This window comes from Larimichthys crocea, chromosome XIII (assembly GCF_000972845.2).
Source record: "Larimichthys crocea isolate SSNF chromosome XIII, L_crocea_2.0, whole genome shotgun sequence".
NCBI classification, from domain to species: domain Eukaryota; kingdom Metazoa; phylum Chordata; class Actinopteri; family Sciaenidae; genus Larimichthys; species Larimichthys crocea.
The window spans coordinates 8043462-8061734 of NC_040023.1; the positions used below are offsets into that span (position 1 = coordinate 8043462).

An 18273-nucleotide genomic window follows, 5' to 3' on the forward strand; every position below is an offset into this window, starting at 1 on the left:
TCTTAACTCTCATATAGGTTAATTTTAATGTATGTTTACTGTGTTATATGATCTATCTATCTATCTATCTATCTATCTATCTATCTATCTATCTATCTATCTATCTATCTATCTATCTATCTATCTATCTATCTAGATTTAAAAACACTCTTACATAGCTCTACACATGCTCTCTTTTACGTATATCAAGCAATCAATCAATGACAGCGGCAGTGACACTGGGCTCAATTCGCAGGCATCCATTGTTGGACCACCAACAAAAACCATCATCACCATGGCTGTGAAGTAAAGCCAATGTGGAAGTATCAAATACTGCAGTTCCTCAAACGTCCACTTGAGGCTGGCTCCAGAAGTCTCCATAAGTCCCCATGTTCAAATGTCCAACTTCACAGCAGAAATAAACATGTTTACAGCCTGGTACAAAAAACAGTTTTGGTCTCTGTAGCTAATTTCCCCGTTCATGACAACTGTACTGAGGGTGAATTTATATAGAACTAGTGGCTGCATCACTTTTGCTTATCAAAACAAATACGGCAGAATTCTGAAAATGTCTTTATTGATATCAGTAAAAAATACAAAATATTCTGTTGATCTGTAGCAAAGTTTGGGTCCGTTTACTTGCTTTAACTCCTGAAGCAATTATCTTCAAAATAAATGTACTTACACTACAGAGAGTAATGAGAGTTTGATGTAACAGGGACAATTAGCCCAAACAAACGGTTGTTTTAAGCTGTTAAAGTAGCTGTTAGGCTCATAATGGACTACAAGGTGGAAGGTAGAAACTTAATGTATGCATCATTTAATCATCAAGAAGCATGCTTATGTACATTATAAAAAAAAGCAGTATAAAGTTTTATTGCTTAGAATAAAAGTACATGACCTGAACTTAATAACTACAACTGGTAACTAAAGAACTAATAACTGAAAACTGGTTGAATAGTTGAAGTGTTTCAGCATGGATCCACGGGCTCACATCACTTTACAGTTCTCCAGTCTGAGTCCAGCCTAAGAGGAAAGATCGACAAACAAATCAGTTTCAAAAATTCAAGACAGGAACCTTTAAAAATATTCAAAAAGGAAGTCGTTACATGAGCTGGAGGTGTTGTGTGTGGTGCCCACCTTGCGAGGAGTGCTGGTGCTGAACACGTAGGAGTGCGGCAGTAAACCCTCGGAGAGGCCCCCGCTGCGGAAAGAGCGGGAAGCTGAAGTCACGGAGCAGTTGCTGGATTTATCCGAGGGAAGTCCGCAGGAGCCGCAAACCACCGTCCTGCTCCGCAGGTTGTACTCGCTGTCACCACAGGTGCTGTGAGCAACCTGCTGAGGCAAAGAGACAGATTGAGTTTCAACATCCAGAGCAAATCTGCAAATATTCCTCATGTTTGATTGTTGGCGAAAACTCAGAGGGCACACAGAACTCTTCTCTAAATGATTAGTTGATATATCAGCAACTATTTCTATAATTTATTATATTATAATTAAGCGAAGGAAGTCTTTTTGAAACTTTCTTTGATTTCACAGTATACACATTTAAAAAAGGTCGAGCTTTGTGATTTCTTCTCCGCTCTATGTCCATTTCACTCACTTCAAAACGTTATAGATCAACCACAGAACGAGCAAAGAAATCCACATTACATTACAGGTTTACAGATTATCCCAGGCACTGATTGTTTAAAAGTGTTATGAGTCTAATTCAAGCTCCATTTATCATATTAAATTATGCATCTAGTGAATCCTGCAGATTTCTCTCACCATGTCATCGTCTTCTTCTTCCATGTGTGTGCGGGTGATCTTCCTCATCGCCATTTCCTGTAGAAAAAAGTTGATTTATTGGCTATTTCTGACACTTTAAAAATAAATATGTCATATATTTGGTGTGTGAATCTAAAGTACCTCTCCATTGGCGCTGATCAGGATGGTCTGCAGCAGGTCTCCGGTGCCCCAGGAGGGCTGACCCTTCCACACCAGGTCGGATGGAGGACTGTGGGTTCCACCAGCACCAGAGGCCCAGATCTGTCAACCACACGGTCGTGCTGTGAGTAATCTGTTCATCGCTGTGCACATTTGTGATTCTGCTGAGTAAAAGGTGTCGCTTACCGTGACCCTCTGCCCTGCCTTCAAGATGAACTTCACCGGGAACTTGAAGATGATGGGAGCACCAGATCCCACCTGACGCTTCAGCTGCCAGTTCCCCAAGTTTTGATCCTGACAGGCGGACAAAGACTCGGCGGTTAATGAACTTATACGTGTATTAAAACCAAAGAGGATCCCATCATTTTATTCATCTTCTCACCTCATCTGCTTTGTTGCTCAGTCTGACATATTTCCCATCCAGGTCCACCTCGTCCACGGTGACCCGTCCGCTGGCCGAGGCCTGCTGGGTGATGCGAGTGCGGGCCACAGCTCCACCTGCAAAGCTCGAAGCCTCGCTGTCGGTGTCGTTGGGACGGCGTCTCTTGGTTGGAGAGCCTTGAGCGCTGTATTGGACTGATCGAGAGTGAGCGCCCGAAGCAGAGGAACGACTTCCTGTCACTTTGATGGGTGGGGGGCTGGGAGAGAGGCGCAGCCTGCAGGGACAAACGAGATGATGAAGAAGTGCTTGAGGCACATGGGACACTGTAAAACTCACTGTGGGCCCAACATACCTCTGCTCCTCTCCCTCCAGCAGCTTCCTGTAAGCACATATCTCCATATCCAGAGCCAGCTTGACATCCAGGAGCTCCTGGTACTCGTCCAGCTGCTGCTGCATTTGCTGCCTCATCTCGGACATTTCTCTGTCTTTCTCACCCAGCAGACGACGTGTGGTGTCTCGCTCCCGAGACAAGGCATCCTCCAGGTCCCTGACCTTCGCTTCGCGGGCCGCCAACTACATCATGAAGTTATCATCGGGTCAAAATAAGACAAGTAAAAATGGATACAGGCTTCATGCTCATGTTGCCTATCTCAGATCACCTGTTTCTGCAGCTGGCTGAGCTGAGAGGACATGGACTCCAGACGGACTCGGGTCTGCTGGAGCTCCTCGTGGGCTGCTCCAACCAGGTGGCTGCTCCTGTCCGCCGACAGACGAGCGTTATCCAGCTGACAGAAAGAAACAAGAAGGTAGAAAATGAGCACCTTCAACAGTCTGATGCATCATCTCATTTTGTTTTGAGGTTCTTGATATTTATTCTGCGCGTTAAGTTGATGGCGTACCTTGGTATTGTAGGTCTTCTCTATCTCATCCTTGTACATTTTGATCTGCAGTTCGTGCTGGTTACGCATCTCCACCAACGCCTCCGCCAACTTGCTTTCAAAGTCCTGCTGGTGCCCGTTATCCAACTCCACCATACGAGACTCATGGCGCCGCTTTGTCTCCCGTAGTTCCTGTTGGAAAATCCCCAAAAATCATTAACCAAAAAAAATGTGTGCGTTTTGAAATAACAAGGTGCGATAAAAAGTGAAAAACAAAAGATTCACTGAGGACTCTGACCTCGGAGTGGAGGTTCTTCTGAAACTCCAGCTCCTCTTTGAGGGTCTGGATGCGATTCTCTCCGTCCACCCTCCTCAGCATCTCATCCTGCAGCTGCTTCCTGGCATCGCCCAAACTGGTGTCCAGCTAAGAAAGCACAACGGGAAGCCAATATTAGTAGACAGCAATGAGCAAACATTCACACAAACACGCCGCAGAAACATGCAGTAAATATAGTAAGAGGGCAGGAGAGCTGCTCTTTAATCAAAATGTCTGAGCTCAAGCAGCCATGACAGAGTCTAAAGTCAGCGAATGCATCTTTATTTTGCATCACATGGGCGCAAGAAGGACACTGGATTCAATCATTTTCATTCAAGAAAGTTATGTAAGGCCCTTTCAGAGGAGTCCACAGGAAACTATCTTGCGGTGAAGGCAAAAATAGGCTTGTAACTGAGTCTTTGATAAGCTGATTTATCATCACAGGGTGGAAAACACAGAGGATTATGTATGAGAAGCTGGTGAGAGCTTGTAAGCGAACTGCAGAAAGATGGAGCCCAGATGTGTTTCCACTGGGTTTTTTCAGCCGAGCGTGGGTTTCAGTTTACCTTGGCAACCTGCGTCTTTAGGTCCCTGTTTTCCACTTCGAGGTTTCGCTTCTCTCCCAGCGCCGTAGTCAAGGACGCATCTTTGGAGTTGAGCAAAGCCTCGAGGTCTTTGAGCCTCTGCAGGGCGCCGGCCAAGTCTGACTCCTTTTTGGTGTTCCTGTAAACACCAAAACAGTCTCAGATGTTGCATTTCATTGGATGTGCATGTGGATGAAAAAGGACAAACACCCATTTTGCTTCGTAACTAAAGAACTGGCTTTCTTTTACAGGGTCTAATCAAACAAGCATGAGCTATTTTTGAGCTACGGGAAAGACCTTGGTGCATATGACTCATAGGCCACAATAATCTACATCCAACCCCGTGTATCTGGTAGCCACAACCACAGCCGTTGGTGTTTAGCTGAGGCGCTGCCATGGCAACGTCTTGGCGTTTGCCAAATACACGACGGCTTCTTCCTTTCGTCTCAATATTTATGGAAAAATAACAGGGGCGGGAGTGGAGCCCCACAAACACTGCCACGTATTGTGTCCATAATGATTACTTTGGTGAAGGAGGAGAAAACTTAGGGAAAGAGTTAGTCATCAGACTCTGGATGTGGCAGCACGAAGAAGGAGTCTAACGTCAAACTGGAGTGAGGAATGGGAAGGATATGCAAACGCTACAGGGAGCGGCCCTGGCAGCGAGGCGACACTCTGTGTGCATCAGCTATTAGGAGCTAATGAGTCAGTGCGTGTTCTGCTGCTGTGCAGATACACGTGCAGAAATGTGTTAGATATTAACACTGCAATCACTCGTGCATTAATAAACAAACGGAAACACTTGGGGATTGTAGGCGCCTCTGGGAAGCTGTTTCATCTCCTGATTATCAGATAAACAGAATACCCGGATCAGAAGCTTCTTTTAAGTTTGTTTAAAAGTTACACAATGCTGACTTGTTTCATTTTTGACCCAAAAAGGGGAAATAGTTAGAGAGTTTTTGCGCCCTTCTTTTCGAGAAGGTTTGATAAATCTAGACTAGACTACAGCGATAATTAAAGGACAAAGGTAAACGCTGAAATGTTGTGTAACAGCAGAGCAAAGGAGATCTGCTATCTATCTGGTTTTAAGAGTTTTATCCCATCTGAACTCAGTTTTTTATGTGTAGGAGGAATATTTTTGATGTTATTTCAAACACAGTTGAGCTTTAATTGTGAAAGAACGACATCTCACAAACACACATGGGTGCTTCTAAGGAATTCAGGGCCTTTAACTTCCTTAAACCCCCCCCACCACCACCACCACCACACACTAACTCCACTGCACACGTGTAGGAAACACTGTTAGAGTGATGTGCTGCAGCCCACCTCGCTTTCAGCTCCTTGTAGTCCTCTCGAAGTTTGCCCAATTCCAGCTGCAGGCGAGCTCGCTCTTTGGCCACGGAGTCCAGAGTCTGACGGGCATCGGCCAGCTCGCTCTCGTAAGCGGCCTTCAGGCCCGTGAGCTCTCGGCTGACCTCTGTCTCGGACTCGGTGATGCGCAGACGAAGGCCGGCGTTCTCGGCCTCCAGGAAACGCACTTTATCGATGTAGACGGCCAGGCGGTCGTTGAGGTTGGACAGGTCCTCCTTCTCCTGGAGACGGGTGATGCGATTTGGGGACACGAGGGGAGTGTTTGCACCTCGGGGGGTGTTTTTGGGTGTCGCCATGGCAGCTATCTGGAATCTTTAGAGAAAAAAACGTGATTATTAACTTCTAAAAGTTTGTTTTTGTGCACAATAAATGCTGCAATCGGACTTAATATAGTGTGTATCTTACATAGGTGGATGGGGGAAGTCCTGTACACATTTATGACTGTTAAATTCAATTAAACTTCATTTATATATCATAACAGAAGTTATCCCATGACTTTTTCCATACAGAGCAGGTCTAGGCCCGACAATCCCCACCATGAGCAAGCACTGCGATTAATATAAATCCAGGAAACGATGATGAAAACACGCAATTCATGCATAAAAGTCGATTTTTTTGCAAGTTTAGAATTGAAATTAAACTAAATTAACTTCAAATTTCCCCGAAACGTCCAACTCTTTTGAGTGCAATGGCACAAAACAAAGAAAAAGACTAAGAAAGAGTCTAATAAATCAGAAAGACATGGGAGGGGTTATCGACTCCACCCAATGGATCAAATAAAAAAAGGCCCCCGCCACAAAAGATGGAGACGATTTACCTTTTCAAAGCCGATCAGATGAAGAGAAAACTCTGCTCCGAGGATGAATCGTAGACTTTCTTTTCTTTCTTTTTTGAAAATCTTGTGATCAGAGTGTCCTCAGCAGTGTTCAGCCTGTTACTGCGCTGTCTGCAGATTAATCTGTGAGTGCCCATATAGGAAAGAATGAGATGGGAGGAGAGGAGAGAGGCTGGCCTCAAGTTTGGCATTTGGTAGGTGGTTGTTCCTCTCCCTCTCTCTCCCTCTCTCTCCATCCCACTGTAATGGGTGTGCAGTCTGAATGAATGAGTCACTCGCTACTCAAAGAAGTCATCTGATACATACGAGGGATAAATTTAAGCAGAGAGTTCTGCTCGAGTACTTTGTTTGACTCAAACCGCTGGTTTGGACTCTTAAATACAGATGTGGAGTTTTCAGACCTCGAGGCCTGTTTTCATGCAGACAGACTCGAGGTAACTTCATCCAACTTACTGACTTATTCTGTACTGAAAACGTCTGAAAAGGTCGGTTCAGTTTCTGGAAGGTGTTTCGTACTCCTCAGCTTTGGTAAAACTGTCTCAAGAGATCAAGTTAGGACACAGCCAACAACTGTGGGAACCAGTGTGCTCCCCACTAGAGGTCGACAAAGCGTATTTAGTTGGACTGTGCCTTGATTTCATTGACATCACATCCGGTGTCTGGTGGCCCAGGCTGCCATCATCTGTGTAGTCCTGCCTCTGCCAGGTGGAGCTGAGGTGGGTTGAATGAGCCTGGTTGCTCAAACAAGCCACATGTGACAGCACCCACCTGTCAATTAAAGCAGCCATGCTCTTAATCCTGCACAACTTTAAGCCTTAATATAATTCTAACAGGTGAGTTGTATATAAATTCACCCTCAGTACAGTTGTCATGAACGGGGAAATTAGCTACAGAGACCAAAACTGTTTTTTGTACCAGGCTGTAAACATGTTTATTTCTGCTGTGAAGTTGGACATTTGAACATGGGGACTTATGGAGACTGACTCACTTCTGGAGCCAGCCTCAAGTGGACGTTAGACGAACTGCAGTTTTTGGCTTCACTTCACAGCCACATAGCTTAGTAACTTTATTAAAGAATATACATAACAGTAGGCCTATTTTTAGGAATAAAACTAAATTTAATTGATATTTTTTAAAGTTTAAATTATTATTTAAGATATAAGCTACAGTATGCTCCAGAACACTGTGGATTGCTCCCCTACTAGAAGTCGACAAAGGTTAATATGGTGGGAGACAACTTTTGTAAAAAGATATACAGTTGATTTATTAATTGAATTATTATTTAAGACATAATCTGACAGAATAAGTCGCAGTGAAGACCTGAACACAGACACACTCTCTGCTAAACAACCTCAGGCTGCATTGGAGGGAATCAACAGAACAATGGGAAGGAAGAACATTAAGTGTGTATGAATGTTAAAAATCTAAAAATAAATATGTGTAACAGAGAGAACTGTATCAAAGGTCACTAAAATCAGGAAAACTCATCTCTGCATTGTACATATTATGAAACATTAATGAAATAAGTACCCTATAGCAGACGCCACACTTACATTTTTAATTAACAGCAGAATAATTTAAACTATTTATTGGCTGTGTCAGAACTTGCTGTTGTTTTGGTGTTTGTGTCTCCACAGCAGCAGCAGCAGGGACGTGGCCCTTTGTCACAGATTTTTCCTCATGTTGTTTTCTTTTGGGAATAATCAGACAGGAAATGACCAGGAAATATCAGAAAAGAAGTCTGCATGGAGATGTTTGTGATAAACTCTTTACACACCATTACAGTATATATACTGTTTTATTTGAAGGACTTTAACAAACCCAAAGACGTGATAATTCTAATTTAAAACAAGAATAAAAACAGAGAACAGTTGGGTCAGTTTCCAGGTTTATTTGTCATATTTAGTTTAACAGCAGTACAGTGAAGTGAAACGTGAAATGTGTTGGACGAGATAAAACAGCTCAGCTCAGCGTTAAGAGCACGAGTTGAGGAAATAAAAACACATAAAAATTTTGAGGGTTTCCTGTAAAGTGAGTAAAGTGACAACTGTTTACAGAAGTATCCGTCCTGGTTCAGGAACAGCAGTCGTGGTTGATAGTGCATATTTTTTGTGCAGGGAGCAGTGCTGTTAGATTAAAAGTTAAGAAGTCTGATGGTAAAAAATATGGTTTATCAGTCTGGTGGTGTGTGCATCCGCCTTTTGTGTTTCGTTATTTGGGTTAATTAGTTCATGTCTTCACAGGAAATGCGGATGTTAAACAAATGAGACATGAGGTCTGCATGGAGACATTGCAAATATGAAAGACAAAGTGCAGCGGTCACGAAACTCATGAAAAAGCGTCTATTAATGTTAATTACTTGGTTTAATTATTCACTTTATCAGTTGTTCTGTTCTGTATAAAATATGAAATATCCATAAAAAGTTACTTTGTCATGCCAAATCTTCTTGTGACCTCTTGGGGACACGCATGTGGGGCCTCTTATCAATCTAAATGATAAAATATATCTAGTAACTAGAGCTTGTTGTGATTATTTGAGATTTAAACATGCGGTTCTCTTAGTTTAGTAGCTGTACAGACATCTGACTGATGATGAAACCACTGATCTGATCTGAGGGAAAACATTTTAACGTATATAACGTGATCTGATGTCTGCTTGAGAACATATTACGTTGTTGTCTGTATTATATTTTATATTGTTAGGATCTGATGTGTGTAAACTGGTGTTTTCTGGTGAAACACACATTTTATTATTTATTCATTTATATTATTTGGTTTGATTGCAGCGTGTCCTCCTCAGTTATTGTTACACATTAAATATAAAATATGTCACTTTATTGTGCACATGAATACTGGATAATAAAACAGGTGTTATTTCACAAAATAATCAGATTTAAAGAGAGACATGCTCTGTTGGTTTCCTGAGGACATCATCAGCCTGCTGGCAGACACACCATCGACATCCCACTCGCTGCGCACAGAGACAAACAGATCCGCTGTTTGCTGTCCAACAACTCGACATGTTGTCTGATTTCAGAATAATAAAAAACACGAGCTGTCCAACAGGACATTAAAGTGAATAATGGAGAAGACTGAGCGCTGCCTGCGTGTCTGCTTATGGCACGACGACATGGACACTTTGTGTCATGTGGTTTGTGGGAAAACCCGTATTGGATCTCTGTGGTCACCTGGGCAAAAAGGACCTGACAAAAAAAAAAAAAAAAAAGAAGAAGTGTGGTTGGTGGGCTGATAGTCAGCCTTAGGTAAACATTATAGAGTGCATGAAATATAATGCACACATATTAAAATTTAAGGCGAATAATCAAAAATATTCGGAGTTTTACGCGGAAATAAACCGAGAAAACGCGCGTAAATGCGCCAAAGCTCTCCATCCAAAAAGGTCACGTGGCTGCCACATTTAAAAATATGTGAAATCTGACAAACATAAAGCGACATTAAGAAAAAAAACAAACAAACAGCTGGTTTAATTTGGCCACAACAAACCGCGCGTACTCGCGTAATCCACTCCATATCTTATCGGGCGCATGGCGCAGCTTTGCGCGGATAAACAGCAGCTGTGCGCAGCGAGGGCGACAAAGCGGAAACCAAAAGGACACACACACACACACATATATATATATATACAAAAAAACAAAAAAGGATCATCTTTACATGCACACATCCAGCTGTGACTCGAAAACCAGCCTGAAGCCTCCGTGAAGCTGCGTAAACGCCGCCTCGCTTCTGTTTTTTTGGTGTTTTCCGCACAGACGCAGACGCAGCTCCCTCCACCCCCCTCCTCCTCCTCCTCCTCCTCCTCCTCCAGCACCACCTCCTCCTCTGTGTTCAGCAGCGGCCTCCATTTTAGCTCCTTGCCCGGTCGGTGCCTCACGTGTCCTGGACTGTCTTCCTCACATGACCCGTGTGTTTGTCCCCGTGATCAGAGCTTCCATCTCTCCGTAAATCAGTGTCGTTGAATATCGGCGTTTTTTTCACACCCGCTTCCAAACCCCTTCATGGATATGCTGGAGCAGAGTCTGGACAGCTCGGCGAGGTGAGAGAGGCTTGCTTGGCCGCTTCCTGCTCAGCCATGGCTCCCAACAACTACGGCCTAAAAAAAAAAACACAACAAAACCTCCTTTTCTCTCCTTTGCATTGCTCCGATAATAAACCTGCACGCTCCGGAGTTTCTGCTTGTTTGCGTAAGGTCGGATGTGTGAGTGTGCGGCATGCTTCGGCTTCCGTAAGGACATTTTTATGGAGACATTTTGCGCCTTTTTCTTGCAAATCTCCAACAATCAACCATCGCTGTTTTTCTTATTTATCTCTGACATGAAATGCACAGCTCCGGATATATTATTCATGCATATTTATTCCATATTTTCTGCACAAAATGCGACTTATTTGCTATTAAAATTAAACAAATTCAACTGAAATGAGCTGTTTTTTTAAAAAATATATATTTTTTAATAAATATAAGTTTGTTTTATCGCGTGCATCAAATCCAAACATTCAAACTTGAGTTTTAATTGTTTAAAAAAATCAAATTAATCCTGCAGAAGTTGCACAAAACATTATTTCTGTCATGTATCACTTTATTTATGTCTTACACGTCTCCTCCTCCTCCTCCTCCTCCTCCTTCATGTGGCCACCTGGGGGCGCTCTCCATTCATAACAGCCAATGAGATCTGGCTCCACATGTGCATTTATAACTAATGATGTTATTTCTGAGAAATGTGCATTTGACTCATTTGTGTGTTTTTTTTGTGTGTGTTTTCAGTCACGACAAACAGGAAACAGAAGAGGTGGTGCAGTTACAGGAAGGTGGGAGCTTCGTTTCTTCTCGTAAACCCCTTGATAAGATAGTTTTATATCTTTGAGCGTGATGTCTGCAGATATGCATCCACACACACATGCATGCATGTGTTTTTTGCAGATTGAAATGTGTGTGTGTGTTGCAGGAGAGGCGGTGGGGACAGAGGAGCAGACTGCAGTGACCATCACCGGTGTCCCGCAGGCTGCGTTTGCTGACCACAATGTGCAGTACCAGTTTCGCACAGAGAACAGCGGAGGACAGGTGAGCACGGAGGAGGAGGAAAAAAACCCAACTTGTCATATTCAGGAAGTCAAGATCTGATTCACAAGATAAGACAGGGACGTCACGGTGAATAATAACCGCAGCCGAGGAGTAAACATGCAAAGATAATGATACGCAGAGCATTTCCTTCTGCTGCCCACAAATAAAGAAATCATAAAGCAAGACAAACCAGACAGACGAGTTGTACACGACAGGGACAGAGTTGTAACTAACAGGAACTTATGTCAATAACACTGGGGAACAATTTGAAAAGTTTTTATGCTGTTTCCAAAATTGCATCTAGCAGTTTTTAGTTTCTTCTCCACAGCTCAAGATAAGCAAAACCCCACTGATTAGCTGTAGTAAGACTTGCCAGCTGATTACAGTCAGACTCATTTACAGCTACGTGGCAACTTGTTTGTGCAGTCACACATTGAGACAGTGCGGTGAGAGGTGTGTGCAGCTCCCAATAGGTCAGTACTGTCAATATCTGCACACAGAAAGCCAGCATAGTAGGAATGAAGAGGATTAGTGCTTTTCTCGTAACCATGGGCACACCGTTGTAAGTTCTATTTGATTTGATGCTGTTTTTGTAGTTTTCAAAGCTTGTAACTATTCCACCTTAGTGTTTAATTTCCATAGGTATATAGGTATATGTAAATGCCTAAACAACCCTGACTCCTTTCGCTGTATTTGTGCTAGTTTCACCATTCCAAGTCAGAGGAAAGCAAACATCAGTGCATTTGTCAAACAAGCATGTTTTGCATATTTTAAAGTAAAACTCTGTGATCAAGACAACAAGACATGGGCCCCTCACAAAGTGTGCAAGCAGTGTGTGGAGAGTTTACGGATGTGGGTCAAAGGAACACGTGAGAAGTTGGTATTTGGTATCCCCATGGTTTGGAGAGAGCAAAAAGATCATTGCACAGACTTTTGTTTGGTGAAACAAGCACATATCTGTTAAATACAGTATTTTTCAGATTTTTTAATAAAACAGGGATCCTATAGTTCAAAAACTTGACGTGATAGAGAAAAAACTGAGATCGGTTTTGGATTCCGCACCTAAAAATTAGTTAAAAACAGCTGTGAGACCTAACTCAACAAAAAACGTGTTCCCCAGTGTTATATATACTGTTATATACAGATGTATATAGTGCATGATACATGCGTATGAGTACAAGCCGTGCTAATGTGTTCCCTAGTGTAATTTATGCTGTACTCGTATCCTTACAGGTAGCTACATCCACTATGGATCACCTCTCTAAAAGAGCTTGTACAATATAAATCCATGGTTATGTTTGAGTGACTTCATTTGGTCCAGGAACAGCTTAAAAGTTGAAGGAGATTTCATCCTTTCACAATAAAAGTATGCACTTCTTAGCAAAATATGATGTAGTACTTAGTCCTCTGTGTTTTTTTTATGATCTCTTTGTGGCTTTCTTCATACGGCTAGATAAGGACGATCTGATGTTGTTTAAGATTGTTTTTAATGAACATCTTTTCCCCACAAAGTTATTATTGTTATTAGTATTAGTGGGATAAACCTCCCCCCTAGTCTATGAGCGTGTTAAGAGCACATGGCGAGCTCATGTACATACATATATGTATGTGAGTACCCATGTTGCTGCAGTTGTAGTTCTTTCTAGTCTTTCAGTCCATCTCTTACATCTTTACTTTAACTAATAGTTACAGATGCTAAGCTGTGACTAGACAATTGCGGTTTGGAGGAGAGGTTTGGTGTGTTGTTGGTTGATTGCAAGTTCCTCTGTTAGTACATTGGGATAACACCTGGGTTTAAAAAAATAAAAAAAAAGGAAATGATACACACCGGGCGATTTTTAGTGATTAATTTGAATTCTAGAAATAACCACGAACCCCAAGGTGTCATGGGAAAACAGAAGAGCGATGTTAACACCTGATAACGGTTTCTCACGGTCAGACGACGAACAAAACACACGATGAACACATGTGATGTAAAAGTTAGGTACACAATGGAGGTGACCTACAGAAGAGCTACCTACAAATAGGGCTGCAAAAAGGTGGAAAATTAAACATTAATACAATACATCAAATATATTTACCCCGTAATATCATCAGAACTCACTTCACTTTATGTCGATCACGGGCTCAGAAGAAAGCAGTAGCAGTGTGCTATGTGCATGTGATTGAGGAATAGCAGATATTTTAAAGTGTACTTGCCTGAAATCTGATTGTTTAAGTCAAGAAAGTTATGCTAAAATATATTTTCCCCAACTGTATTTAAGTTTTCTCCTAAGGGCCAACCTTCAATTTTGTAAATTCCCTGTTTATTCCCGTTAATTCCCATAAATTTTGCAACACTACCCACAAACCCCATTTTAAGCGTTCCCTGTCTGCTCTGTCCTCAGGTGACCTATCGGGTGGTTCAGGTAACAGAAGATCAGTTAGAAGCCACAGCTGACGGGACCGGAGCTGTCAGCGTCGTCTCCACGGCAGCGTTTACCGGAGCCCCTCAGGCGGTGGCACAGGTGAGTCGAAGCAGGTGTAAAGATGTCTGATGTGTTTTACTAGTTGACCGACTTGTTTTTGACTCCATCTTTTTTCTTTTCTTTTTTTGCCAGGCTGTTATCCAGAACCCTTTCAGTAACGGCGGCAGTCCCGGTGGGGAGACCGTAGGAGGAGAGACACGTTTCGCTTATTTCCCTGCCGCCACCGTCAGCGATGGGACAGCGACGGCCGTGTCGGTGCAGGCCACCGCCGACCCGACGATCACACAGGCGGGAGGTGAGGAAAAAGACAGAGTTCAGCGTCTGTTTGAAAAGATTTGTCGACCGTGTCCATGTTTCAATTAAAAAATATCCAACTGTTTGTGATTCAAGCGTCATTTTGGGGTAATTCTACACATCGTGTTTGTCTCAGGTCAGTTTTACGTGATGATGAGCCCTCCTGAGGTGCTGCAGACGACGGCTCCTCGTACCATCGCACCACGCACACACACCTACACTGCGTAAGTATCACAAAACACCTCTCCTTACATTCATCCCATCCCTGAAGTTACCAAAAAAAACTCTCCTCTTTTCCCAACGTGTTTGGCCGAGTTCTCACCTCACCCTCAACTTTTTTCTGTAACTTCACAGTGGATCGGATGTTCTTTACCTCTTCCTTCCCCCCTTTTTTTATTTAAAATTTATTGTGTCATTGTGTGTACAAATGAAGATACAAAGAAAAAAAAAAAAGAAAAGAAAATCTATATCCATCATTTAAAACATCCAACATCTGAAAACCACACTCTGTCCTACTTACCTGCCATCCCCAGAGACCTCGGTGAAAGCGAGATGTTGCAGCATGGCAGTTCAAACTGGTGAGAAGAACTTTCACATACGCCCCCCCCCCTCCTCCATCCTGCCCCCCATCATGTGTTGTAGAGAAAGACGTTTGGTGGATCACTAATCAATCATTAGCATCCTTGTATCATGAGTTATATGTTGAGCTTAAACCTGTTAAACGAGGCCAGAAGCAATAAATCAGCGGCTGGATCCCACAAACCTTTCATCGGACGTGAAGGTCCGGCTGTGCCTTGCACCTCCTGACACAGCCAAGACTAATAAAGACCTAATGGTGCATGTGGGTACTCCTCGTCAACCAGCCATAATATATAATAACAAAAAAAGATAAAATGTGGGTCTTTGTTCGGGGTGCGTTTGACTGGGTTCTAGTTCAGATGTGACAGATTTGTTTATTATTGAAAAGTCCGACGTTTTCATTCACGATTTCATTGGAAAATTTGTTCTGCTGTGTCTTTGCAGGAAGGTGGACGGTCCACGGGCGCCCAGAGATGAGAGGCGAAGAGCACAGCACAATGAAGGTGTGTGTGTGTGGTCAGAGGCGTCACGAGTGTTAATTGTGTCACTGCTGCACAGACGGTAGTGGTATGTTGATGTGTACAAAGGTCCTCTGATGGTTGACCTCTTTTTAAAAAGCTGTATATGAACCACGGCTTTCTTTCTCTTTGCAGTGGAGAGAAGAAGAAGAGACAAGATAAACAACTGGATAGTAACACTTTCAAAAATCATCCCTGACTGCAGCGTAGACAGCCGGACTGGAGCGGTGAGTGTTGTAGTCTGCATGGATCTCTGAAGATCTCCAGCTGAATCTCTCTGAGAAAGTAGCGAGAAACACGAGTCATGATCGATGACCGACTAACCTCTGATCACCGCGGGCTACCTGTAGCCGCCCGTACTAGATTCAGATCTCTAATACTTGCTGACAAAGTAGTCTTATACAGGCATATATTACCTCCTCCAATTAACCTGTACGCTCAGAGCAATCCAAACTTTTCTCGTCTGTTGTCCCCCGTTGGTTAAACATCCTACTAGATCAGGGGCGTCCCTCTCTACCTTCAAAAACCTCCTGAAGACCTCCAGTTCTTCAGAGAGCTTCTCCTCTCCGACACTACCAACTACTGGACATGATACATCTATCTACGAGTTGCTGCACTAACATGTCCTTGACCTGAATGTTCAGAGATCAGCCCTCAGATTTATGTTTTCTAAAAAATCAGATGGATATAATAACGTCTTCTTAATTAGTTTAAATCTGTCTCTATGTTTCAGGGGTTTTTTCAGGTCATACTGCTGATCGCAGTTTTACATCTGTGGTCTCATTAAATTTGCATGTGCGTTGCATTTTCTGCCCTCAGTGTTTCTTCACACCGCCCATACGCCCGTTGACTCATAAAGCTGACCACTTCCTTACTTGACTGCATGCACTCTCGATGCACTCTGTCCTTTCACCTAATGCACGCTTGCATATCTGATGTCGAAGGTCAGATGTGACCACAGCCACAGACTCTCAGTCAAACTGAGACTCTAATAAGCAGTTTTTGTATTAGCTCGGGACTTGAGCTATTGCTTATGCAGTTTATTAATCTGATATTAATCCATATGTAACCAAGAGTTAGTGGAAAGGTTGTGAAATGCTTCAGTGATGATTAACACGCCTATGTGCTGTATTTCTCAGAGTAAAGGAGGCATCCTGTCCAAAGCTTGCGACTACATCCGAGAGCTCCGTCAGAGTAACCAGCGACTGCAGGAGAGTTACAAAGAGGTGGAGCGGGTCGAGATGGACAACGAGCTGCTTAGACAACAGGTTAACTTCTAATATAAACCTGTCTAACTTTGACTCAGACTGAAGTGAATTTACATGTTTTAACCTTTTTATTTTGTGTAATAGAAACCAAAAATGTTGTGATGCAGGCCCCGTGAACTGAAACTTTCACATTTTATTTGTCAACTGTGCCGGATAGAGATCAAACTGGTACAATTCAGTAATTTACCAAAACAGTATTTATCTCTAAATATATATTCCGAGAGAGATTTGAATCTAAAATCGCAATTTTACATGAAGAATTACAAAAAACAGGTTGAATTACTAACACATTTTTTAGAAGAAATCCAATGTGAAACATCCAAAAACCAACTGGACACTGACTCTAGATGGGGTCATTAACATTTTCACACGTGTTTTTCTACATGTCTAATTATCTGTCTTTTCCTAGATCGAGGAACTGAAGAACGATAACGCACTGCTACGAGCACAGCTACAGCAGCACGGCATAGAAGTCAATGGAGATGCAACACCACAGTGATTGTGGACTGGACACATGTTTAACATCACAAACACAAATGTCGCATCCTCCCACCCACCTGAACAATACCAGGAAAGGAATAACGATGAGAGTCAATTTCCATCTGAAATTGGACCACAACAACAGCAACAATAATAATAAAAAAAGAACGAACACGCGTGCAGGGCTCGAGAAGAACACTTGAAGGACTGCAAAGTGAAAAGACGCCTCCTCCACCTCCAGCTTCACCTCCAGCTTTTCCGAAAGGCTGAACACTCTGAAATCCGTTAACTGTGTAGCTAACTGAACCTCTTGCCTCCGCTTCATGGGAAAAACGACCTCCGCACAGCAGCAGCACCACGCTTTGCACCAAACGTTCTTTTCTTTTCTTTTTTTTTTTTACTTTAAATTATGAACCTGCCACAGAAAATTTACTTTTTAACACCTTTTTATCGTACCACAAAAGCCTACTTTTGTTCCCTTTTATTATTCTTTTCTTGTTGACATTTGCTGTGTTTGAAACTACTAAATGTGACATGAATGATAGCTTCCATTTAACTTTAATTTATTAGTCCTTAAAGAATGTGTAAACGCAGTAAGATGAAGAAAAAGCTGATCTCTGATTTTACTCTTTCCCCGGCAACGAACTAAGAGCGGGCAAATCAGATATTTTGATTGCGCTCGTTACTGTTACTAAGGATAGTTTTACTGTCAGTGGATCATGTGTGTATGTGTATATAGCTGATATGTGTGCAGTTTAAGGTAATTGTTTCAAAATCTGCCTCCTGACACTGACACTCCACGCACCAGGCAGAGCTCACCAGCTTTATAAACACAGTCCAATGTCAGTAAATCAAAAAAACATAAAAAAATATTATATTTCTTTTCTGACAGCTTTGATAGCACAGGCATGGAGGTTTTTATTTTTAGTGCAAGGCCTTAATAGAAGCCTGTTGGAGAATCTAGGTGTTAACATAGCTCAGGTAATTGGGATAGTGCACTGGCAAAGTGGTTCCCAGACTCGATGAAGTCTCTACATATAGAGTTTAGATCTCCGTTGTGTCCCCATTAGGTGCAATGTACAGATAAATGAGAGTATGGAGATAATTTTTCAACGTGTGAGTCATTTTTAACGGGCATTAAAATATGGTTTGTACAGTATACCTGCTTTAATAGGTCACTGGTGTAATGCACTGAAATAGAAGTTCAGTCATGAGAGGTCTTGGTTTGAGACCGGCCTCTGTTTGGCCCACTAGTCCTGCTGCATTTTAGTGGACACCCAAAGTGGCTTTTTTCTTTTCTTTTCTTCTTTGGCAA

At 42.5% G+C, this 18273-nt stretch overlaps 2 protein-coding genes across 5 annotated transcripts; one reads left to right on the forward strand and one right to left on the reverse strand.

Annotated features, from left to right (window-relative positions):
* Positions 1-557: 557 nt before the first annotated feature.
* LOC104928071 (lamin-A-like) lies at positions 558-10163 on the reverse strand. 3 transcript variants are annotated; one of them, XM_010742289.3, is made up of 13 exons: positions 9947-10163; positions 5395-5751; positions 4051-4207; positions 3467-3592; positions 3190-3360; positions 2950-3075; positions 2643-2863; positions 2291-2564; positions 2095-2202; positions 1891-2010; positions 1750-1806; positions 1120-1314; positions 558-1005 (listed from the first exon to the last, which is right to left on the reverse strand). In XM_010742289.3, exons 1-13 carry the CDS (start codon positions 10135-10137, stop codon positions 970-972), a joined length of 2139 nt encoding a protein of 712 aa, XP_010740591.2. In that variant the 5' UTR covers positions 10138-10163; the 3' UTR covers positions 558-969. The 3 variants fall into 3 exon arrangements, with proteins under 3 accessions (XP_010740591.2, XP_019109949.1, XP_019109961.1); XM_019254404.2 differs by having other exon boundaries at positions 1120-1317; XM_019254416.2 differs by lacking the exon at positions 9947-10163 and adding an exon at positions 6257-6960 and having other exon boundaries at positions 1120-1317.
* On the forward strand, positions 10152-18115 carry usf2 (upstream transcription factor 2, c-fos interacting). Of its 2 annotated transcripts, XM_010742278.3 has the most exons (11): positions 10152-10328; positions 11055-11098; positions 11236-11351; positions 13739-13858; positions 13952-14114; positions 14250-14337; positions 14647-14691; positions 15137-15195; positions 15346-15437; positions 16350-16478; positions 16888-18115. In XM_010742278.3, exons 1-11 carry the CDS (start codon positions 10291-10293, stop codon positions 16975-16977), a joined length of 984 nt encoding a protein of 327 aa, XP_010740580.1. In that variant the 5' UTR covers positions 10152-10290; the 3' UTR covers positions 16978-18115. The 2 variants fall into 2 exon arrangements, with proteins under 2 accessions (XP_010740580.1, XP_019109992.1); XM_019254447.2 differs by lacking the exon at positions 14647-14691.
* Positions 18116-18273: the final 158 nt, after the last annotated feature.

Bases quoted from the DNA above. Each gene is read 5' to 3' on its own strand.
- LOC104928071 (XM_019254404.2), bottom strand. From the start codon at position 10,137: ATGGAGGCCGCTGCTGAACACAGAGGAGGAGGTGGTGCTGGAGGAGGA. The intron at 5,752-9,946 runs GTAAAGATGATC...TTTTCTCTAAAG, and splicing joins TCACAGCTGGATGTGTGCAT to ATTCCAGATAGCTGCCATGG. The intron at 3,076-3,189 runs GTACGCCATCAA...TCTTTCTGTCAG, and splicing joins AGAAGACCTACAATACCAAG to CTGGATAACGCTCGTCTGTC.
- usf2 (XM_010742278.3), top strand. From the start codon at position 10,291: ATGGATATGCTGGAGCAGAGTCTGGACAGCTCGGCGAG. The intron at 14,338-14,646 runs GTAAGTATCACA...TGCCATCCCCAG, and splicing joins CGCACACACACCTACACTGC to AGACCTCGGTGAAAGCGAGA. The intron at 15,438-16,349 runs GTGAGTGTTGTA...TGTATTTCTCAG, and splicing joins TAGACAGCCGGACTGGAGCG to AGTAAAGGAGGCATCCTGTC.